At 42.1% G+C, this 25,373-nt stretch overlaps 2 protein-coding genes across 2 annotated transcripts; both read left to right on the top strand.

Moving 5' to 3' along the window:
• The first annotated feature begins 1,585 nt into the window (after positions 1–1,585).
• On the top strand, positions 1,586–9,685 carry LOC112057018 (signal transducing adapter molecule 1). The gene is made up of 4 exons (XM_052891143.1): positions 1,586–2,119; positions 4,902–6,129; positions 9,505–9,538; positions 9,571–9,685. Exons 1-3 carry the CDS (start codon positions 2,077–2,079, stop codon positions 9,509–9,511), a joined length of 1,278 nt encoding a protein of 425 aa, XP_052747103.1. The 5' UTR covers positions 1,586–2,076; the 3' UTR covers positions 9,512–9,538; positions 9,571–9,685.
• An 11,672-nt stretch (positions 9,686–21,357) lies between these two features.
• On the top strand, positions 21,358–24,664 carry LOC112056835 (lipase 1-like). The gene is made up of 2 exons (XM_024097317.2): positions 21,358–21,489; positions 23,430–24,664. Exons 1-2 carry the CDS (start codon positions 21,358–21,360, stop codon positions 24,540–24,542), a joined length of 1,245 nt encoding a protein of 414 aa, XP_023953085.1. The 3' UTR covers positions 24,543–24,664.
• The last annotated feature ends 709 nt before the right edge of the window (positions 24,665–25,373 follow it).

The raw sequence follows: 25,373 nt of genomic DNA, 5'->3' as shown, positions 1-25,373 counted from the left end.
TCGACGCCCGGAGCCTTATAACCAAAAGAAGAAGAAGAAGGTCCTTACCTATGATGATTCTATTTACGAATAAAACCTTCTTCGTTATAAAGTAGGCTAGTACTCGTAACAGACAAAAATTAAAAAAACAAAATTACTTTAGCCCTTAGAGGCTGAAATGCTTGTTTAGCCCCGCTGTGGAGTGGTAATATGACAATATTTTTGAGCACGAGTAGTGAAATAGTAGATTGTTATACAAGGGGCTAAAAAGACCCATTATATACGAGGTATTTTTAGGGCCCGAGACGAAGGCGAGGGCCGCCTAAATAGAAACCGAGTTTATAATGGGTTTAGCCCCACGTGTTACACTCTGCTTTTCATTACTATTGCGAGAAAATAAAATAGTTTAGTACAATATTCAATGATTTATTTTAATTGAAAATTAAATGTACAAAGTCTACAATTTTGGATATTAAGGAAGATGCTTTTACCCGGTAACATAATTTCCGACTACTTTGAAGATGAATAATGAATATATGAGGTAAACATGGGAGATAATAGTTTAAAAAACTCCTTTCGTAAGTGAATCCATTCGTTGTTGTTTTCTTCACTTATTAAATTTTTCGTAGGTATCGTATGTAAGTATTTAAGTAAATGCGTCTCGACTTCGATGGTAACAGACTGAAAATTTCATCCATCTCCAAATTAGGATCACCATTCTCACTAGACGAAGACAACAATAACAATTATTGTTGAAAAATATGTAAGTTACGGTTACAAATTTACAATGAATTTCGGGAAAAAATCAAATACGCCAAGTTTATGAGGATGGAGGAGGATTTTGTAACTAAATAACAACTGTAACACTTTTTTGTACAATAAATATTTTATTCTTAGAATTTTATAATAAATTTCATTAGGTACTCTAAATTTTCAAATCGGAAGTAGTGGTACTCTCAGAGACTAGGGCAAATAGGGAAAAAATTGGTCAACTACATAATTTACACAATTTTTCTTTCAACTGTCTGTCACTAAGCGTTATGATAGAAATTTCTGTTCAAAATTCCTCTTTGAGAGTGAATGATCTGAGGCACTATTTTTTACCTATACAGAACAGGACATCACTATGACAATAAATATGGTATCATTATTTTACAAAGTGACATTAGCATCTGTCAGAAAATTCGCACGATTAATGATTATACTATACACTGTAATCTTTGGTATTAGTTTTCTAGCCTATAGTGATCTGTGGTATTAGTGTTCTAATATGTTCCTTGGTTCTACTTATAAAAAGTACTCTGTGGTTCTACTGTTCTGTTGTGCAGGGTTCCCAACTTAGGGGTTTTCCCCCCAGATTTAGGGGGCAAATAAGTGAAATGGGATTTTTTTAGGGGTCTGAAATTTTTAGGGGTATTTTCAGGGATTTTTTGACTCTTTAATATTTTTAAATTGATGATAATTTTAATATTTCTTTCTTGGCCTAGCGACTTTAACGACATATAATACGTTATTCTACAACCACTCTGAGGCAATTGGAGGCAATTTTCATCGAATAAAAAAAATTGGGAAATTTATTCATTGTCAACATGTATGATTTCAAAAAATCTGAATCTTCAGATAAAGACGTTGTATTTTGTCTGTATGAAATATAGACTTTTGAAACATATGACAGCATATTATTTCTAAATTATTATGAATTTATATTTTTTAGGGGGACAACTCAATAATTAAGGCGATTTTAGGGGTTTTTGACACAAACTTAGGGATAAATATTTTGGAGAGTTGGTAACACTGCTGTTGTGTGACTGACTGTGACTATAATTGACTCTATAGTGATCTGTGCTTTATGACAAATTGATAAAATAATAAAGAACGGTTTGTGAAAAAGATTACCGATTAAAACAAAGCAAATAATTGATAAATGCACAAAGGAAAATAATGCGTCCATGTTGTTCTTTACAGTAAAAAAAGAACTTTACAATAGTATCGTTCGGTATTATATTGCGACTTGATAGTATCATATTAATCTGTGAGCTTGAGTGTGTCGTGATCGCAGATCGCAGTGCCACCGCCAGGTCCGACCGCCGCTGCACCATGGGCATCTTCGGGACGTCGTCGCCGTTCGACCAGGACGTGGGTATGTCGCACTTCCACTGCTACTTGCAGCAGGCCTACTCATGCCGTCATACCAACTCCCGGGAGTATTGAACTCAGTCGTCAAACATCAACTTAGCTAGGCTAGCACTGCAATGCAAAGCTAACTTCTTAATTCTTCTTAATTGTTAAGGTTTGTATAGATCAAAAACATAATAAAAATATAGATCAAAAGATCCATAAATCAACTTACGTATTTATTTGCATTTACCTACATGTTATGTAGATACAGGTTCAGAAATCTGCTCTGGCTAACTTAACTGAGCAGTAAATCCTATCTGGCTCTATGGCATTTAGCTGTGGTAGCAAAATACATCCAAAGCATTAAGCAATGTGGCATCCAAATGATCCAAAATATTATATTGTGGATTATCACTTTATACTCCAATGATGAAACCCACCAATATCTGGTAATGCTAATTCCCTTGTGAGGAAATCAGAAATGACTAAAAAGCACAAAGAAGGGCTAACAAGACATCCCAATGGCCTCATTAGTTTACTGTGTTGTTCCCACAGAAACTATGCTGGTGAATCTGCTGGGTAGCAAAATTACATGTGTTTTCTACATTGATTGTTGATAAACATTCCACATTGTGTGTGGATGTAGTCTAGCTACCAGTACTGAATCATAACTGAATGATGATATAATGATGAATAGTAAATGTAAACAATAATAGAATGTTAAGTATTCTATTCAACTCAATAATTATGTTTATTTTGTTTCTTAAGTATTTGAATAGGTCATAACTAAGTTCTAGCTTAATAAAAGAAAAAGGAGTCATTTCCAGCTTGCTCCGGCAAACACCGGTTCCAATCACAACAGTATTGAGTGTTGTGTTGTCTACTAGGTGTTGCAATATTGTCTAAGGACAACTTTGGAGAATGCACGGAGTCCAAAGCAGAAACAGGTGAAAAAACGCTCTGTATCCTACATAAGGTGAAACATTACTTCACGCCGGGACAGCTTCTTATCTTATTACTCTATACCAAGCTCAGGTTTCTTTGTGCATGGAGTACTGCTCCCATATAAGGGATAGATCAGCCAAATACAAACTTGTTGCTCTGAATTGTGAGCTAGAAGGCTTATCAGTAATGTGCTGTTAAACTAGCGAAAAATTGCAGTTGTTGGAGCATCTTCGTCTTCCTGTCTGTTGTTGTCCTACTGGATTTCATTCAGAGAGTGATTTAATTCGCCCAGGAACTTTTCAATCCAGTTCCCTCTTCACCTTTTTACCATAGAACTTCCAGGCATCTCCAGAGGTCTGCCCATATGTAGTTGATGTCCCTTGGATTAGTATGAAGCATTTCGGTTCTTCGTTCCTGATCTGCATTGTGTGCCCCCCAGCTTCTGTTTTCCCGACCACCTACAACATAGGTACATTCAAGTCAAGAGTGAATAGGCATCTTCTAGGCAAGCATGTTCCATTATAGGTTGCATCATCACTTACTGACAAGTATGATTGCAGCCAAGCGCTGCTTGTACAAAATACATATGTTTCATCATTATTAGGCCAGTCCTTCCTTGTCATAGGTTGGTGGGTTTAAGCTCCACATCCCCTATGTGGAGCTTAAACCCACCATGCTGCTTTAATGTTAGCGTGATCAGAGTGATTATTATACCGAAACCTCTTCACTAACACTTGAACTTTATGGTATAGTGTTAAAGTTCAAATTGACTTTTAAGTACTTATTATTACAAATCGTTTCATGGGAAAGTGTTGTTTTTAGACTTGTTTTTTAATTTTTATTTTTCAATTAGTAATATTTAAAAAAAGAATTAGCGAAATAGGTTCAGCTGTCCTCGAGATTTGCGCTTATCAACACATTCAGCGATTTACCTCTTTACCTCTTTATAATTTTCTATATAAATAAAGAGGTATAAAGAAAATTACAAAGAGGTACTAAACTGATTTTGAAAATTCTTTCACCAATAGAAAGCCACGTTATTTGCGAGCGTCATAGGCTATGTTTTTACCCCGTATTCCAACGGGAATGGGAACTACACGGGTGAAACTGTAAACAAAACTTTTGTACACCTTGGGTTACATTATCGGAGTTACAGGAAGAATCCCTATTTTTTTTTTAAATATAATATTGCCTTCCTCGATAAATGGGCTATCAATCACTGAAAGTATTTTTCAAATCGGACCAGTAGTTCCTGAGATTAGCGCGTTCAATCACATAAACAAACAAACTCTTCAGCTTAATAATATTAGTATCAATTAGTATAGATTAACTATGCCTATACTAAAGCCAAACTTAATGTGCAATGTTCATCAACAAACAAATTAGAAATGAAGGTACGAGTTGACAGTTGCCATTTTGTATGTCAATCATTTTTATTATGTATTGTTTTTTGGAAGATGTTACTCTAAGTAAACATATTAACTATAAGATCTAATTGTTTTAAGCTTATTACTTTAATTTTGTTTTCATTAATTTAGAAACAAGTTAATTAAAATTATTATTAGCTTTTTTCTTTTGAGAAAAAAAACCACATGTCCAGTCCAGCGCCACTTCAGTCTTTTTATCTTTTTAAAAACATCTTGTACACCAGTGACCAAAATGACGGTGTAACAGACGTCATTTTTAATTTGTTCGTTGATTGAAACATTGTACAGCCAGTTTGGCTTTAGTGATAGAAATCAGAGTCCTACCCACGTACGTAGTCACGTACGGGTCACGTGCGGGTCACGTACGGGTCACGTACGGGTCACGTGCGGACGCCAAACGTAGAGCCTGCACTGCACCGCCGCCTCCCGCAGAGCGCGCCACCAGCGAGACCAGCACCAGCGAGGAATGGGGGCTCATCCTCGAGATCTGCGACCGCGCGGGCGCCAGCGCCGCCGCCGCGCGCGACTGCCTGCGCGCCGTGCTGCGCCGCCTGGCGCACGCCGACCCGCACGTGCAGGTGCACGCCGCCACGCTGCTGGACGCGTGCGTGGCCAACTGCGGCCGCGCTTTCCACCTGGAGGTGGCCTCGCGCGACTTCGAGGCCGAGTTCCGGCGCCTGCTGGCGCGCGCGCAGCCGCCCGTGCGCGCCCGCCTGCGCGCGCTGCTGCGCAAGTGGGCCGACGGCGAGTTCCGCGACGACCCGCAGCTCGACCTCATCCCCTCGCTGCACGCCAAGCTGGCGGCCGAGGACGGCGCCGCCCCCGCCGCGCCCGCCGCGCCCGCCGCGCCCGCCGCGCCCGCCGCCGCCGAGCGCCGCGAGCAGGAGGAGCTGGAGCGCGCCATCGCGCTGTCGCTGCGCGAGGCGGGCGCGGGCGCGGGCGGCGGCGGCCTGTACCCGCGCGTGGACGCGCCCGCCCCCGCGCCCGCGCCCGCACCCGCGCCCGCGCCCGCCGCCGCCCCCGTCTCGCGCACCGTGCGCGCGCTCTACGACTTCGAGGCGGCCGAGGACAACGAGCTGACGTTCGCCGCCGGCGAGCTGGTGCACGTGACGGAGTGCAGCGACCCCAACTGGTGGAAGGGGCACACGGAGCGCGGGGAGGGGCTGTTCCCCGCCAACTTCGTGACGGCGGAGCTGAGCGAGCCGGCCGCCGCCGCGCCGCCGGGCCGCAGCGTGACGTTCGAGGAGCCGGCGCCCGAGCCCGTCGGCATCGACGAGGCGGCCGTGGACGCGGCGCTGGGCGCGCTGCACGAGGCGGACCCGGCGGGGCGCGACGCGGACGGGCTGGCGGCGCTGGAGGCGCGCGCGGCGGCCGTGGGCCCGCTGGTGGACGCGGCGCTGGAGCGCGCCGACCGGCGGCACGCGCGCCTCACGCAGCTCAGCGCCGACCTGGTGGACGCGCTCAACCTGTACCACGAGCTGATGCGCGAGCCGCCGCGCGCCGTGTACGCGCCCGCCGCGCTGCACTACCTGCCGCCCGGCGCGATGCCGCCCGGGGCGCTGCCGCCCGGCGTGTTGCCGCCCGGCGCGCTGCCGCCCGGCGTCGTGCCGCCCGGCGCGCTGCCGCCCGGCGTGATGCCGCCCGGCGCGCTGCCGCCCAGGTGAGCGGACCGTGTAAAGTGCACTTTGCTCAAACTTCGTGCAAAACAAACGATGTCGTATAATAACCATGAAGATGTCTGGCGAATAACAATATGTTTTCTAAACTTAGACATCGTAGAACAGGTACAAATGTGACAAAACAGATGTATGTAAGAGTTGCCTGCTGACAGTGCTGTGTAGTGTTCCTGAAGACTCGAACCCTTTACATGCTGAGGACTCGGAGTCTTTTTAAGGGCTCGGCGAATGGAAAGCCTTTTAAAAAAACTCGAATCGTACTTAAGGGCTTAATGTTCTGTAGTCGTAGTTTAGACTTTAGTCTTCTGATTAAGACTAGCCTTTTTATTGGAACGAGGTTTACAGTGAATTGGCAAAAATCGCCATTTAATATTTTATGTTAGGTTCTAATGTATGAGGTTATTTAGCGATATTTCTTAGTGTTTGACATGCAAGTTAAAAAGCCGCCATTATGAAATTTCTTTTTCCTGCACCGATTTCTTTCAAAATCGATATCTAGGCATTGCATATCTATACTTTATACTTTTACTTTTACATTAATATTATAAAGAGGTAAAGTTTGTAAGTTTGGCACATTTTTTAAATGGGGTAATCTTCGGAACTACTAGTCCGATTTCAAAAATTCTTTCACCACTACATTATCGGGGCTACATTATCGGGGAGTGCTATAGGCTATATTTTATATTGGTATCATATATATTAGTCGAGTTATCACAGTTTTTGTCATACAGGTTGGACTGAAAATCCTCTTAAACAGACTTATTTGCGTGCGCTGCCTTAACTATTGTGTAAAATTGAAATTAATGTATGGAGACTTTATGTATCTTTAAAAGTTCTACAAAAAAGTCCGCGACACCATATATCTATCTTCTGTATATTAGCAGATATAGTACCTTTTGTGTTTTAAAAATTATTAATTTTATATACTTAGGTTTGCGTCATTATTTATGCTACTTAACTTAAATCCTTATCAAAATAAATTATTTAATAATCACAAGGATATTATGGAGATATGATTTGCCCTTTAAAGTGCGTTAATTAGTTAAATAGTTTCGGAGATAAAACAAAACTTCTAAAAGACGCAGAAATTCCGCTACATGACGCCCCGCGCTTTCAATTACGTAGTTCCCGTTCCCGTGTGAATATGGAAATCAAATATAGCCTATGACACTCGCAAATAACGTAGCTTTCTATTGGTAAAACAATTTTCCAAATCGGTCCAGAGATTACCCCCTACAACGACAAACAAACTTTACCTCTATAATATTAGCATAGAAGTCTCTATTTCCCTTTGTCATCGCACCACGGTCATAGGGCTGGACGAATTTTGCTAAGGGTAAAGGTGGGGTAGGGTAGGGTAGGGTACGGGTATGGTAGGGGTTATGTAAGGGTAGGGTAGGGTAGGGTAAGGGTAGGGGTAGGGGTAGGGCCTACACCTATCCTAGCACTATCTAAGGGGTAGGGAAAGGAAAGATTACGTGTAGGGTAGGGGTAGGATACAGTTAGGGTACGGGTAGGGTAGGAGTAGGGTAGAGGTAGGAAATTGATACTGAAGCCTATTTTCTATTTTTAGTTTGTCTGTCTGCCTTTTTTTTGACCGGGCATCACCACAGTAGATAATACTGTGGCATCACGTTGAAACTACAGAATGAATTCAAATGATACTTAAGACGATTTGAGACCATAATACGTAGAAGGATAATAGGATACTTTTTGTCGCGAAAACAAAATCAGAAATGGGTGAAGTAGGGGTAGAAAGTTTGTACGGAAAGTCCTTAATTTTTCTAGGTACAGCTTTTAAATGTAAAATGATAAGTGGACTACTTGTAACAACGAAACTTATAATACGAATTCTGGAAATTTTGTACATTCTGTACATTGAAGATAATTTGAAAATTTTGGTTGCAGCGCATTATACAATCGATACTGAAGCCAAAAATTTTTTTTTTGATTATTTGTCTGTCTGTCTGTTTGTGCGTGTTTCTTTGTTATTCAGGCATCACGCTGAAACTACTGAATGAATTCAAATGAAACTTGGCACGGTTAGAGACCATAATACGAAGAAGGTTAACGGACTTTTTATTGCAAAAATAAATGAAGGGGGTAAAATAGGGGTTGAAAGTTTGTATGGAAAAACGTTTTTAGAGTTACAGTTTTAATTTTTTTTTCTTCAATCATAAAAAAATACGAAATAATGTGATTCTAAATTTTATAAAATTCTGGTAAGTGGTGGAAATAGGGCTTGAAAGTTTACATTGATTTCCACGCGGACGAAGTCGCGGGCGTCCGCTAGTAAATAATAAAGTTATTAATTTACCTATTAATATAAATTTGTTAAATTATAGGTAGGTAGGAATGTTTTAACGCCTATTTGAATTGAATAGCAATTTATACCTTCCCATATAGTCGTAGTCTCGTACCAATCATTCTTTACGAAGTTTAGTTTCATATACAAAATACATAGTGACGTATGTTGTAGGCATGTCTTCGGCATTTTCCTTATAGAGTACCTAGGGCAAACAGTGGCTGTAGTAATGTGGCTGAATATTTAAAAAGTTATGTGTTGATGTATTGTTAGTCCAATCAATGACGAACGCACTTCTTTTTTATTTTGTTTACGAGGTACGCGAACATCGCCGCGCGTTAAATCTAGTATAAAGTATTTTTTATTTGAAGACAACCCTCACGTTGTTTGAGTCGTTTTAATATAAAAATTTTAATAAAAAAAATTCAACCAACTTCCAACTCAAAAATTAACCTAAACTAAAAAGCAAAAAATAACATCTTACCTATGTGCTACCTTCTGATCAGTTTAAAGGCGGTGTTTTCGGCTCCATCATCAGACCAACTCCAGACCTTCATAAAATTGTAGTGGTTTAAAATACCTTATGGAAACACTAACAAACGCACTAGCCGTCTCTACGATTTTCGAAAGTTCCCCTCGATTTCTCCAGGATGCCATCATCAGATCCTGACATGAAAAAAATGGGACCACCCTGGAATCGAACCCTTCAAAACAAAAAAAGAATTTTCAAAATCGGTCCACAAATGACGGAATTAGCGCTGGACATACATAAAAAAAAAAAAAAAAAAAATACAGCCGAACGTAGAACCTCCTCCTTTTTGGAAGTCGGTTAAAAAATAATATAAACTGTAGGTAAATAAAACGGCTTGCTAATAATTTTGTTCGAACTGAAGTGCGCCGTATTGTGTCGTAGCGTAGAGTCGCTATTTACTTGAATGACGTTGCGGAGTGAATCTTCTGTACTTGTACATATGTTTTCTGTGATAAGGTTGAGCGTTTGTGTGGATTACGAAATGGGAGGAGATAAAGATGTATGTCGCTTGCTCCCTTGCAGGTGCTGAGCGTCGCCCCGCCGCCCCGCCGCCCCGCCGCCCCGCCGCCCCGCCGCCCCGCCGCCCCGTCGCCTCGAGTTCTCTATTCTCAAGAATGTTAATATGTATTATAACTATTGTTAAAATTGATATTGTCTAAATTAATATATTATTATAAATTATTGTATAAACTTAGAAATACTATTTGTGTAGTTTCATTTTACTGATATTGTTCTATCGCGCTGCCATACATTCGTTATAAATCAGTTAAATCGATTCGGACCAGTGGACCAGGACCAGATTTTGAGAAATGTCAAAGGAAAAATATCAAAAATTAGTTTATTTTGTATAAACTTTTATATAAAACTGTGGCTCTGCCGATCAATTCTAAAAACGCCGCGGTCAGTGTCATACCCACAGATTTACGATTCGGTACAAGTCATACCAAATGAAAGAGCTTGTTAAGGAATCTCAAATGTGGTATTTTAAATAATATTTAAGTAAATAAATAATTTTCAAGTTATTAAAAAAATTAAATTGGCCAATCCCCTTCCTTCCCGTAATCTCTGAAATTACCGAACGTACCTAAATAATCAAAAAAAACATTAATTTTATATACAGATTGCAGGAAAACCTTGAAGAATCCAAATTGGTGAATATGAGGGCAAAATGTGTTCGGGTTCCGAATGTACGTACGTACAAAGACGGAACCTTTAAGTATAAGATCGCTCGCGCACATCGAAATGTCCGTCTCTCAGACAAATTTCTCCGAATCTACCGCACGGCGGACCAATCGAGTTGAGATTTGGTACACAATTCCTTTCTGTCGGTCTGTCTGTTTACTGTTAGTCCGGGATAGATAAGTTTAATAACTTTTGCTTCTCATATCTTGACGTGATATTCCATTAAAGACGCTTCAGCCGTTACAGAGATCATTTAAAATTTAAACTTTAAATTTTATTTTGATTTGTGAAACACTGAATGTCACGCGGACGAAGTCGCGGGCGTCTAGTGTTTCAACAATAATATAATCAATCAATAGATTGCGATGGATTTAGATTTCCCGTCCTCGTGCTGTGATGCGACAGTGCGTAATCTTAATTCTTCAACAATAAATATAATTGATTGAGTACGGATCGGATTTTCCATAAGAACATAATGAGTAGGTACCTATAGATCGACGATTAGGTAGATCCGCTTGCGAGCGTCAACAGCTGCTGCTTCATCAGAGTAGGTACAAATGAGTCATACTTGTAGTCCGCTCTGAAGTTGCCGCAATCGTGCTGCGCAGGGACAAGTTCTGTACACTTCGCAGCCTGGCGCATAGTGTTCCGTCGAGCTGCGCAGGGACACATTTTTTATAAATGTAACTTAAGAAATGTAGGACTTGTCATACAACTTTGAACCCAATTTCACCAACTTTTTATTTTATTTTCGCAGCAAAAGGAATCCTCTAAACTTTTCCGTAGTATTTGCTAAATTCGTGCCAAGTTTCATTTTAATGCATACAGTAGGTTCAGATTTATACTTTTTGAAAAGTTCTTGTAATTAAGTCTTGTGTTTTTTTAATTGATTGGCTATGAGTGTGACAAATATTATGTTATAAAAAACTGATCAAGTGCGTGTCAGGCCACGCAAAGTATAGGGTTCCGTAGATTAAATTAGCGTTTTAAAACGTTACAAACATACCGATAACGATACCCTACACCATGGAATAGACAATGAAAAAATCATTCTCACTTTGAATGTACGAAACCCCAAAACAATTTGTTTTAAAATTTTCTGTTTACCATCTCATAGACATAATTAATATACCTACATACCCTAACCAAGTTTCAGTTTTCGTTTTGTTACAACAGACTCTGAGTTATCTTACTGAACTTTAAGTTTTTAACTAGCGGACGCCCGCAACTTCGTTCGCGAGAATCTCGATGTAGCCTTTCAACTACTCCTACGCGACCCCTACCCCTACCCTACCCTACCCTACCCCTTGTTCTAATTTTTCGCGCAATTTTTCAATTTTTTTCTGTCATAAGAACCTTCTCCTGACAATAACAAACACATAAAAAAATAGTGAAATGGTTCCAGCCGTTCAAGCGTGATGGCGTGACCAAGTGATATATGTATTCATATTTATATATATTTAGATTATATATAATTATTTTTAGTATTATTCTATAGCAGATTGTTATACAAGGGGCTAAAACGACCCATTATATACAAGGTATTTTTAGGAGACCCGAGACGTAAGGTGAGGGCCGCTAAATAGAAACCGAGTTTATAATGGGTTTAGCCCCGCGTGTTACACTATATATTTCACTACGATTGCGAGAAAATAAAAAAATACCTACTTACGGTAATTCAATGTTTTATTTTAATTCATCGTACAACCTTGTCTTCAAATCTCGCTCTTTAAATTCGCAACTCAATAAAAATCAAATAAAAAAAATTACCGCATTCCACAGACAAGAACGCTGCATTTTATTCCATTTTCAATTTTATTTTTATTAAACAATCAGGACCAGCAAAGACGTACCGCCAAGCGATTTAGCGTTCCGGTACGATGCCGTGTAGAAACCGAAAGGGGTGTGGATTTTCATCCTCCTCCTAACAAGTTAGCCCGTTTCCATCTTAGACTGCATCATCACTTACCATCAGGTGAGATTGTAGTCAAGGGCTAACTTGTAAAGAATAAAAAAAAAAAAAAAAAAAGGACCTTACCTCTGGCTCAATCGCTCGACGCGCGGAGCCATATACCCAAAAGAAGAAGAAGAAGGGCCTTACTTATGATGATTCTATTTACGAATAAAACCTCCTTCGTTATAAAGTAGGCTAGTATTCGTAACAAACAAGCTCAGAAAACAGGCAAGTATAAAAACAAACAAAAGCCAAGAAACATATCTAAGTGAAAAATCTTTAAAACTAATCGAAGACAGAAGAAATTTAATAAAGAAGAAGAATAAGAAAGAAAACCAAAAAGAAATATCTAATCTCAGTAAACAAATTCGCGAAAGTATGAGGAAAGACAGGCAAAATAAAAGAATCAAAACCCTGGAAAAGCACATTAGCAGAACGGGAGGTACGAAAAAAGCACTTAAGGAACTACGAGAACGGGGAAAAGAATGGATTCCAAAGTTGAGACACAATAATTTGCCAACTACTTCTCGTGGCGAAATCCAAAATATAGCAACAGACTATTATCGCTTATTGTACAAACAACAAAGTCCAAAAGAGTCAAAAATACTATTTCCATATAGCGAACAAAATAATATACAAAAATTTATGAGCAAAGAAGTGGAAGTTATACCTGAAATATTAGCGACGGAAGTAGAAAAATCTATAAAAAGCCAAAAGATGGAAAAAGCTCCTGGTCCAGACAGAATCACAAACGAACTTATAAGAGGATCAATTGAAGAATTAAGCCCAATATTAACAAAGATTTTCAACGAAACTCTATATACCGGCAGCATCCCAAAGCAATGGGCAGAATCACACATAATACTCCTACATAAGAAAGGTCCTAAAGACGACATAGGAAATTATAGACCAATCTCACTTATCTCAAATGTATACAAAGTTTTCGCTAAAGTGATCCTGGACAGAATATCACTCATACTTGACGAGAATCAACCTGTGGAACAGGCAGGGTTCAGGAAAAACTTTAGTACAATCGATCACATACATACAGTCAAACAGCTCATACAAAAATACAATGAATACAACAAAAACATTTATCTGGCCTTTATAGACTATTCTAAGGCTTTCGATAGCCTTAAACACGAATCCGTATGGCAAAGTCTAAAAGAGCAGGGGATCCAAAACACTTATGTTAATATCATCAAAAATATTTACAGTGAAAGTAAAGCTAGAATCAGGCTAGAATCTACAGGAGATGTTTTTCCAATCGATAGGGGCGTCAGGCAAGGGGACCCACTCTCCCCAAAGCTTTTTACCGCCGTGCTCGAACAAATGTTCAGAAAAATTGAATGGGGACATCTGGGGCTAAACATAAACGGAGCACGATTATCTCACCTAAGATTTGCGGACGACCTGGTTGTATTGGAAGAGGACCCAATGAAACTGCAATCCATGATTCAAACCTTAGTAGACAGAAGTAGAGAAGTAGGCCTAGAAACTAACATGAGCAAAACTAAAATGATGACTAACTCAATACCCATAGACATAACCATCAACGGACAGAAACTCGAATACGTAGATGAATATGTGTATCTAGGCCAGATAATATCGCCAAATGACCAAATGCAGAAAGAAATAGACAAAAGAATAGCGACTGGGTGGAAAAAGTATTGGACCTTAAAGGAAATAATGAAAAGTAAGGAACTGGGCATTAAGATAAAGAAAAAGACTTTCGATACCTGTATCCTACCATGCATTACCTATGGGTGCGAAACCTGGGCTTTGACAAAACACCTCAGGGACAAACTAGCAAGATGTCAGAAAAGCATGGAAAGAAGTATGCTAGGTTTGAAATTAATGGACAAAGTCAGAAGTACAGATATCAGGCATAAAACTAAACTAACAAACGTACTGACACGTATTGATCAACAGAAATGGAGATGGACTGGACATATGCTCCGATGCACAAAAGAAAAATGGAGCAAACAGGTGACAGTTTGGTATCCAAGGGATGGTGCTAGGAGCCGAGGTCGGAAAACAAAAAGATGGGAGGATGACGTAAAAATGACTTTAGGACCTCTTTGGATGAGGATAGCGGCAGACAGAAAACAGTGGAAGGAGTTGGAGGAGGCCTTTGCCGTAAGGCACACTGAAATAAGAGACATTCTATAGTTATAGTGTAGTTTGAATTTTAATGTGTACCTACTTTTATTTTTTTAATTATTATGTATTTGCTAATAACTGTATATATTTCGGGAAATAAAAGGCTTTATTATTATTATTATTATTAGTATTCGTAACAGGCAAAAATTAAAAAAACAAAATTACTTAGCCCCTAGAGGCTGAAGTGCTTGTTTAGCCCCGCTGTGGAGTGGTAATATGACAATGTTTTTGAGCAAGAGTAGTGAAAAAGTATTTTTTACCAGTAACAGTTTTATTATAAGTTTATATTCTGCTAGACAGTCGTAATTCTCACTTCGATTAAAACAGCCGCGTTCGCGCTCACAGTTAAACTGCTGACACAGCGCTACCGTCCGCGTTTCGTACCGGCCTCGCCGCGCGAGTTACTATGGCCTACATTATTTGTTGCGTAAGACGTAATAAATAAGTGATCTGTAATAAAATTTAATTTACTTACACTAGTATTATACTGAGAATGCGATTTCTTTTAACCCGGCTAACCCCCGGCGCTCCCCGGTTCCCGGACCAGGCAATGTGACCGACGACTCTCCAGGAGAAAGTTCTCAGGGCCCTGCCGAAGTTCATGCTACTGGAAACAGAAAATATGTGCAACAAGTCTTACATCCAAGTTTCTTCCAACGTGTAACTAATTCTGTGAGTGATGTTGAAGAATCTCGTATCGTTGGCGAAAAAGCTGCACAAACTACAAGCACAGACAAATCAAACTACAAAAAACGTCCTATGACCAGCCATACCAACAATTTCAATGCACAAAAACAGACCAAGTTTAAAAGTCAACCAATTCAAACCTCCAACTTTTTTGAAGAGTTGGATCTAGACGCTGAAGATAAAGAATCAGACATCCCACCTGAGAAAATTCCAAGGCCCCCTCCAATATTTGTGGATGGAGTAGAAAACATCACACCTTTAAAACAGCTTCTAGACCAATATGCAAGTAAAAATTATGAGCTAAAAATATTAAGCAGTAATAGAGTAAAGATTCTATTAAAAACTCAAGAAGTCTACAGGGAAATAGAGAAACAGCTGTATACGACAGGTACAGATTATTACACATATAAACCTAAACAAGAAAGATCATTTAGGGTAATCCTAAAGAAGATTCACCCTTCCACTGACTTGGAAGAAATAAAGGCAGCTCTGCTAGATCTTGGACACGAAACAGTTAATATCTGGAATATAAAACAAAGAATATCTAAGAAACCACTTCACATGTTCATAGTGGAACTATCTCCACAACAAAACAATAAAGAAATATACGACATCAAAAGCCTTCTAAACTGTCGGATAACATTTGAACCTCCCAGACCAACCCGCAATATTCCACAGTGTGCCAACTGTCAAAACTATGGACATACCAAAGCATATTGTCACCGCAAGCCTAAGTGCATAAAATGTACTGGAAATCACGCCTCAAAAGACTGTATACGCAAAGAACGATCAGACTCAGTCAAGTGTGTATTATGTGGTGGAAATCACCCGGCAAATTACAAGGGATGCAGTGTCTATAAAGAACTACAGAAGCAGAAATATCCTCCTCTACGCCCTAAAATACCTACTACGGAATCAGGACAACCTAAAATACCAATCAATCCTATAACGCTGAGACAACAACGGCAAATGCCTGAAACGAGCTATGCAGATATCCAAATCTCAACCAAAAAATTATTCTAATATCCAAGAATCTTCCGATAATCAAAATGATATGAAGAATCTAATAAATATGTTCAATCAAATTATGAATCAATTATGCACCGTGACAAATCTACTCACCAATTTAATGACAGTCATGTGTCAACATTCGAGCAGCTCAAAATAGTTTTATGGAACCCAAATGGCCTGTCACACCACTCTTTAGAAATTAAACTATTTTAAGAAACAAATGGCGTAGTATCGGAACCCCACTTCACACAAAAGAGCTACTTTAAAGTCCCGAACTACAAGTTATACCATACAAGGCACCCAGATGGCACAGCTCACGATGGTTCTGCTAACGGTTCCAGTCAAAAATGCTGCGCATGATTACCAATGCTCCTTGGTACATCAAAAACGATCGCCTGCATCGTGAACTAAAAATTAAAACTATAAAGACAGAAGTTGCACACTCAATGAAAACACACCAAAAGTGTATTCGTAAACATCCAAATCAACTTGCAAGGAACCTAATGATGAAGAAACCTGGTACAACTTTCAAAAGGCTCAAGAGACCGAGAACAACAAGATGTCACGAAATAGACATATTTGGGCAAATCACTGGATTTCGCACCAAACACGCCTTATTTCAAATACTTAAAATCCCGCTGAATGTCTCACGACAGATTGCAGGAATAATGAGAGACTAAATAAAAAAAATAAAAAATATTCTGCTACCTAACCTACCCCATCCTTTTCTGCTGCTTCTCAAGCTACCCCTACCCAGCGCTGCCCCTACCCTGCCCCTACCATACCTCTCTCCAACCCGTACTCTACTACTATCTTACCCTTACCCTATCCCTACTCTACCAGGTGTAGGGCAGGTGTAGAGTAGGGATAGGGTAGAATCCCTACTCTACACCTGCCCTACACCTACCCTACTCCTACCCTACTCCTACCAAAGTTGTAGTACATTATTTTATTCCAACATCAATGGTTATCGCAGCGCATGCGATGTAAACAATATTTTAGGTAATTTTTGTACACCTTGGGTTACAATATTGGAGTTTTAGGAAGGATCCCTATTTTTTTTGAATATTATGGTATAACTCAACTGCGGTTCGCGGACGATGTAGTCATCATGGCAGAGACTTTGGATGACCTTAGTACCATGCTCAATGACCTCAGCAGAGTTTCTCAACAGGTGGGCCTAAAAATGAACATGGGCAAAACAAAAATAATGTGTAATGCTCATGTATCGCTCCACCCAGTTATAGTTGAGAACGCTGCACTCGAAATTGTAGACGAATACATATACCTAGGACATATGATCCAGTTAGGTAGGTCCAATTTCCAGAAAGAGGTGAACCGTCGAATCCAACTCGGCTGGGCTGCATTCGGGAAGCTTCGCGACATCTTTTCGTCCGAAATTCCTCAGTGCCTGAAGACAAAAGTCTTGCCAGTGATGACCTATGGTTCCGAGACTTGGTCGCTAACTATGGGCCTCATAAGAAGGCTTAGAGTCACACAGCGGGCGATGGAACGAGCTATGTGTTAGGAGTATCTCTGCGTGATCGAATCAGAAATGAGGAGATCCGCAGAAGAACCAAAGTCACCGACATAGCTCAGCGAGTTGCGAAGCTGAAGTGGCAATGGGCGGGGCACATAGTTCGAAGAGCCGATGGACGTTGGGGTCCCAAAGTGCTGGAATGGCGACCCCGCACTAGTAAGCGCAGTGTTGGCCGACCCCCCACCAGGTGGACTGACGACATCAAGCGAGTCACAGGGATTCGCTGGATGCAGGCGGCTCAATATCGTGATGTTTGGAAGTCCCAACAAAAGGCCTATGTGCTGCAGTGGACGTCCATCGGCTGATGTGATGATGATGATGATGATGGTATAGCCTATAGCCCTCAGGCATAGTTTAGCTTACCTACATTGAAAGAATTTTTCAAATCGATTTAGTAGTTTGGAGCCTATTCATTACATACAAACACAAACCCACAAAAACACAAACAAAAAATCAAAATACCTTTCCTCTTTAAAATATTAGTACCTATAGATTAACAGTGGACTGCAATTCTCGATTTCCTATTACGTTTTTTAAATTGATCGAATATCGTTATCAACCCAGATTCGGCTCACTGCTGAGCTCGAGTCTCCTGTCAGAACGATAGGGGTGAGACCTTAGTCCACCACGCTGGCCCAATGCGGATTGGCAGACTTCACACACGCAGAGAATTAAGAAAGTCGTCTTGAGGAATCCTGCATACCAGTATTATCTGTTATGCAGGATGTTTTCACGATGTTTTCCTTCACCGTTTGAGACATGTGGTATTTAATTTCTTAAAATGCATACAATTGAAAAGTTGGAGGTGCATGCCTTGGACCGGATTCGAACCCACACCCTCCGGAATCGGAGGCAGAGGTCATATCCACTGGGCTATCACAGCTCAACATAGCGATTGCTACTTAGCTGTTATAGTTTTCTTGTAATTTCATTATGTTATAACCTACTCTCATGAATCGAAATCTAAAAAATAGAAGACCCTTTGTATCTTTTAAAGACCTATCCAACGATACCCCGACAATAAATAAATAACGATACACTATGATACAAACGCGTGAAAAAATTCATTCCCACTATACATTTAATAATTTATTAGCCGTGATAGCCCAGTGGATATGACCTCTGCCTCCGATTCTGGAGGGTGTGGGTTCGAATCCAGTCCGGGGCATGCACCTCCAACTTTTCAGTTGTGTGCATTTTAAGAAATTAAATATCACGTGTCTCAATCGGTGAAGGAAAACATCGTGAGGAAACCTGCATACCAGAGAATTATCTTAATTCTCTGCGTGTGTGAAGTCTGCCAATCCGCATTGGGCCAGCGTGGTGGACTATTGGCCTTATCCCTCTCATTCTGAGAGGAGACTCGAGCTCAGCAGTGAGCCGAATATGGGTTGATGACGACGATACATTTAAGGGAGGTACCTACCCTAAAAAATAAAATATTTTTCAAGATTTTACTTAACGACTTTACATTTTTGACACACTTTTACACACATTTTTACACACATATGGCGAAACTATAAGGGTTCCTTGTGGACTACGGAACCCTAAATGGATATCCTTAACAACAAAACAAGCAATAAAACTGCTTTGTACCAGTTTTATTGCTTGTTTTGTTGTTTGTATCAGTTCCTATAGTCGATAATAAAAGGAAGGGGTAGGGTATTACAAAATAATGGACCAACAAACCTCCTGGTAACATGCAGAATCATATAAACTTAATCTGCATGTTTTGCCCAATTCAACACCGTAAGCAGAATGCGGTCCTAATTGCATGCACACACTCAACTCCTCACAGGTCACAGGTATGTCGAAACAGTAGGAAACATCGACATCACGGCAGGTGTGTGAGTCCACGCGCGCCCCCCACAACCCCGCCCCGCCCGGTGCGCTCGCGTCCATTTCAGTTAATTATATTGCAACGATGTGATCGATTTAAATCAAAAGCCGATTTAGATTATAGATAGTTGTAATCGTTTTTTTTTCTTACGTCTAGCGCTCGCCCGAGACTTCGTCCGCGGCGAGCTATTCCACCGAGGGCATGGCTTACACCAATTTGTCTATGGTCTTTAAAGTCACTAGGTTCTATTAAATACTGCTACCGGAGAAATTATCAATACTAAATATGGGCCAGCTAAGAACAGAGCAGTAATCAGTCTTTCATTATCATAAAGGATTTCATTATCATTTGACAGCCTCCGTGGCGCAGTGGTATGCGCGGTGGATTTACAAGACGGATGTCCTGGGTTCGATCCCCGATTGAGGTTTTGTCAATTGTGAAGTGCCAAAGATGCCAACAGTATAGACATTCTGTCGCATACAACAAAAGTTATTGTATGCGACCATACCGGTGTAACATGTGGACAGTCACATATACCGCCCAGTACGAGAACGTGCCCGCAATAGTCCAGCTCGGTGTGCTCGAGTGATGGGCCTCATCCAGCTAACTACAAAGGGTGCAAACTCTACAATGGAATTCTTCTATGCCGAAACTAATAACTAGCAACAGAGGAAATCAAAAACCAAACTTTACTAGAAATACTACACGACAAGACGAGTCTATTAGTAAATACAAGCCACCAGAAAAATCATACGCTCCAACATTAACGATCATAACTAACCCATAAATTAAAATTCATAAACAATCTGAGAAGTTTGATATAATCCAACGACAAATTAGTGCACTTAAGCTCAAACCGCTTCTGATACTTAACTTTACATTGAAATCCCCCATCACAATATTGTAATAGGAGTTCGAGACATGTATAGCTTTGAGATATCCTCATACGATACCTCTACCTCCTCGTCGGAATGTGTCGAGGTCGGCGCGTAAACCTGTATGATCTTCAACGAATAGCGTTTGGTAATTCGAACGAGGAACGCTACCCTGCTCGACACACTCTCGACTCGTACCACATTGTTTACGAGGGACTTGTGGACGATAAACCCGACACCACCCTGGAACTGTTGGTCGCCAGTTGCCGGATTCGAGGATTATCGAGTCCTCCCCTCCCCTTCTCTTCTGACTTCAGGCAACCGTATGATGTCCCAGCGCAACTTGCTCACTACTTCTTCCAACTCGATCATCTTTTCATTGGCACTCAAAATGCATGCGTTAAACGTTGCCAGGCCTAGTCGTCGGGTTTGGCTGCGGAATCGCCCCCGGAGATTCTTGATACCCCTTGCCTCGCCGTCACAGAACCGGGAATAGCGGGGCCACCGGGGACCAGGGGCTGTTGTGTTTTTTTGTAGTTCATAAGGAATTACCCATAAATAACCACGCTGGGCATGGGGGTTGGACATTCGCAGGGCTAGATTTTTCCGCGCCAGTGTCACTGCTGCCCGACACCGGTCTGTGCCATTTACAAAATCCAGCTAATTTCGAATAGTTATACCGCCATTAGTCGGTCGGCAGAGCCTCGTCCGTCAGTCTGCAGGGTGCACCACGAGCAGGCGAGGTTGGCAGTTGGGGAGACTGACTGGCCCCCTTACACCCTATTGTATGTAGGCTACTATTATATGTATCAAATCAAATCAAATCATTTATTTGCTAGAATGTGGTACATGTTTTGGTCTTAAAATTATTACTACTATTATATGTAGTTTACTATTAAATGTAGGTTACTATTATAATATGTAGGCTACTATTATATATTTATTGCTCTGCACCAATTTTAACATTACAAAGATTTCATATTACAGTTTCCGGGTGCCGGTATCTCTACGTCTTTCGATTCACATTCAAGCGGCGCCGTATCGACGCCATTAATCGGTCGGACCGAGATAACATTCGGCAATATAACCGGCCGCACGACCCAGCGCCCCACACTCAGGCGCCATGGCGTGGGCTCCCCTGGCGCTGCTGCTGGTGACGGCTGCGACGGTTACGACGGCGGCGACGGCGGCGACGGCAGCGACGGCCGGCAACCGCCACTCCACCAACATCGCGGAGGATGCGCGCCTCAATGTGGTGAGTGACGGGAACAGGCGAACACTGACTGGCCTCGACTGGTCTTCTTAGAGTGACCCTGGGCTGTAAGTTGAATATAAACCTCTTAGAGTGACCCTGGGCTGTAAGTTGAATGTAAACCTCTTAGAGTGACCCTGGGCTGTGAGCTGACTGTAAACTTCTTAGAGTGACCCTGGGCTGTGAGCTGAATGTAAACCTCTTAGAGTGACCCTGGGCTGTTAGCCGAATGTAAACCTCTTAGAGTGACCCTGGGCTGTGAGCTGAATGTAAACCTCTATTTCGAATTCGTATTATAAGTACCTATAGATTCTAGATGGCGCTGACGTCCGTTATGACACGGTAACGTTTGGTGTTACAAATAGTAAAAGTAAAATCTCAAATTGCGAATAAATGTATGGAATTCGACCAGTTTTATTATACGTATAGATATAGATAGATATAGATAAGTACAGATATAGATGAGGCAAGCTTAATTTTCGAATGTCATCAGATAATTTGTGTAATATTTTTACAGTCATACAATATGCACTTTTCATATAGCTACCAGTACATACTTTTGATAATACCAATCTGTTAACGTGTCTGATTGACTTATTGACAGTGCCTTCACCTCTTTGCTGAAAATATTTTGGATGGCGCTTAACAAAAACACAAATATCTCTAATGTGTATACTCGTAGGTACATGGCAGTGGAAGAATATTCAACTGTTTAAAAAGAGATTTGCAGCTATCCAATGGCCCTGGTTTACGCAAGGTTTTTACTTAAAGTGGTCGTTACGCTTAAATTTATATGCATATATTAAAACCTATGAAATAAGCCAAATGAGCCAATAAGCTACTGCAAACCGATGAGGAGTTCCCTTAACTGTTCTTCATGTTCATCACCAGACTCCTAAAAACAATCAAAACCCATCTAGGTGAAAAGTTTTCATCACTACAATTTAATCAAGCCCAACCACAAGATAGCTACTGTTAACCGTTGCGGAGTTCCCTCGTCTGTGCTTTAGCTCCATCATCAGATCGACTCCAGACCGGAGTGTTTTAAAATACTTAATGAAAAAAATATATACGGTCGAATTGAGATACCTTCTCCTTTTTTTGAAGTCGGTTAAAAAATGAACAAACGCACTAGTCGGTAGAAGTTTGTTACCCGTTACTTACACCCTACACTTTCACGTACAACGTAGGAGCGTGTCCCGCCACCGCCACAGCCACAGCCACAGCCACAGCCACCGCCACCGCCACAGCCACAGCCACAGCCACAGCCACAGCCACAGCCACAGCCACAGCCACAGCCACAGCCACACAACAAATGTTTCGGTAGCGGACTGAAATGATCGATGTCTCGTAACACGAATATTTTTTAATACGAAATTGCACCTTTCTACTTTAATCACACTAATATTATAAAGGCGAAAATTTGTGTGGAAAAGTGTGTAAGTATTTTTGTTCCTCTTTTACGCTACTATAGCGATTTGGCTGAAATTTGGAATGGAAATAGATTTTACTCTGGATTAACTAATAGGCTACTTTTCAATCCGAAAAAATCCATGGTTCCCGCGGGATTTGTGAAAAACTGAATTCCACGTGGACAAAGTCGCGGGCGACCGCTATTAGTCTACAAGGTATACGAGTATAACATCTTTATAAAATGTTCGTGTTCGTAAATTAATGTACTTGATTAATTTATACTCATATGTTGATCTGTTACAACTCTTTATATTGCAATCGCTACTTGACTGATATCTTTTTTTAAAAATTTAACTGCGTATATTATATATTATGCTAGTTGTGTGATTTTTTTCTCAAATTCTTCTACAATTATTTATTAGCTGTCAGAGGGAGGGGGACTTGACTATTAACGAAGATTGGCACTTTGAACCTTAATATTTCACAAACAATCCCTGAATCATCCCGCTGACCAGCACCCCTCGTTGCAGCCGGCGCTGGTGCGCAAGTACGGCTACCCGCTGGAGGAGCACACGGTGGTGACCAGCGACGGCTACGTGCTGACGGCGCACCGCATCCCGCACGCGCGTGGCGAGCGGCCCGTGCTGCCCGGCGCCGGCGCGCGCACGCCCGTGCTGGTCATGCACGGCCTCATGTGCTCGTCCGCCGACTTCCTGGTGCTGGGCCCCGGCAGCGCGCTGGGCTACCTGCTGGCGGACGCGGGCTACGACGTGTGGCTGGCCAACGCGCGCGGAAACTACTACTCGCGCCGCCACCTGTCGCTCGACCCCGACGAGCGCGAGCGCCTGGACTTCTGGCGCTTCAGCTGGGACGAGATCGGCGAGCGCGACCTGCCCGCGCTCGTGGAGCACGTCAGCGCCATCTCGGGGCGCCGCCGCATGCACTACGTGGGCTACTCGCAGGGCACCACCGCCTTCCTGGTCATGGCGGCGCTGCGGCCCGAGTACGGCGCGCGCTTCCTGTCCTTCCAGGCGCTGGCGCCCGCCGCCTTCAACGAGTACAGCGACAACCCCGCGCGCGACGAGCTCATGCAGTACGAGAGCCTGCTGGACGCCATCGCCTTCAGCAACGGCTTCGGCGAGGTGCTGCGGCGCCGCCCGCTGTTCGCCGACCTGGGCCTGCAGCACTGCGCCGACGGCGCCGAGCTGCAGGAGCTGTGCGCGCAGGCGCTGACGGGCGGCAGCCAGCACGTGAACCGCACGCTGCTGCCCGTGTTCGCGGGCCACAACCCGGCGGGCGCGGCGCTGCGCCAGATCATCCACTACGCGCAGGTGCAGCGCTTCGGCCGCTTCGCGCGCTACAACTTCGACCCCGTCACCAACATGGCGCGCTACGGCAGCCTGCGCCCGCCCGAGTACGACGTGACGCGCGTCACCACGCCCACGCACCTGCACTACGGGCTGGGCGACGCCAACTCGCTGCCCGCCAACGTGCGCCTGCTGGCGCGCCGCATGGGCGCGCGCGCCGTGCTGCACGCCGTGCCGCGCGCCTCCTTCAACCACTTCGACTTCATCTGGGCCAGCGACGCGCGCGCGCAGCTGTACGAGCCGGTGCTGGCGCTGCTGCGGCGACACGACGAGTAGCCGACGACTTTGTTTATTTATCTAAATGATGATGTTAATTTTCTGTTTGGATCTGTAACGAACCACTCGTCCTCAAGTCTAGAGGAATTACTGTACTCATTTAAAACAAACAATTATGTACTTTTCCGGCACTAAGGACGAGTGCTGTAATAAATATTTACCAACATTTTTATCTTTTAAGGATTCCGTACAAAAACGAAACCCTGATATTATCATGATCACTCGCGCACATTGAAATGCCCGTCTAGAACACGCTAGTCTAAATTTCATAATTTCCGACTTTTGGGGTACTTCGACTTAGTATCGAAAAAATATCGAACTCACCTGAAGCGAAAAATCTTTTAATATGGTTAAGCACTGAAAGTTACGTATAATCGCGCTCTCAGAACACGCCAGTTTGAATTTCATAATTTTCGACTTTTGAGCTACTTCGACTTAGTATCGAAAAAATATCGAACTCACCTGAAGCGAAAAGAGCCTTTGAATATGGTTAAGCATTGAAAGTTACGTATAATCGCGCTCTCAGAACACGCCAGTTTGAATTTCATAATTTTCGACTTTTGAGCTACTTCGACTTAGTATCGAAAAAATATCGAACTCACCTGAAGCGAAAAGAGTCTTTGAATATGGTTAAGCATTGAAAGTTACGTATAATCGCGCTCTCAGAACACGCTAGTCTAAATTTCATAATTTCTGACTTTTGGGGTACTTCGACTTAGTATCGAAAAAATATCGAACTCACCTGAAGCGAAAACAGTCTTTGAATATGGTTAAGCATTGAAAGTTACGTATAATCGTGCTCTCAGAACACGCCAGTTTGAATTTCATAAT

This window comes from Bicyclus anynana, chromosome 3, assembly GCF_947172395.1.
Source record: "Bicyclus anynana chromosome 3, ilBicAnyn1.1, whole genome shotgun sequence".
NCBI classification, from domain to species: Eukaryota; Metazoa; Arthropoda; class Insecta; order Lepidoptera; family Nymphalidae; genus Bicyclus; species Bicyclus anynana.
This window is presented reverse-complemented; position numbering and strand designations above follow the sequence as displayed.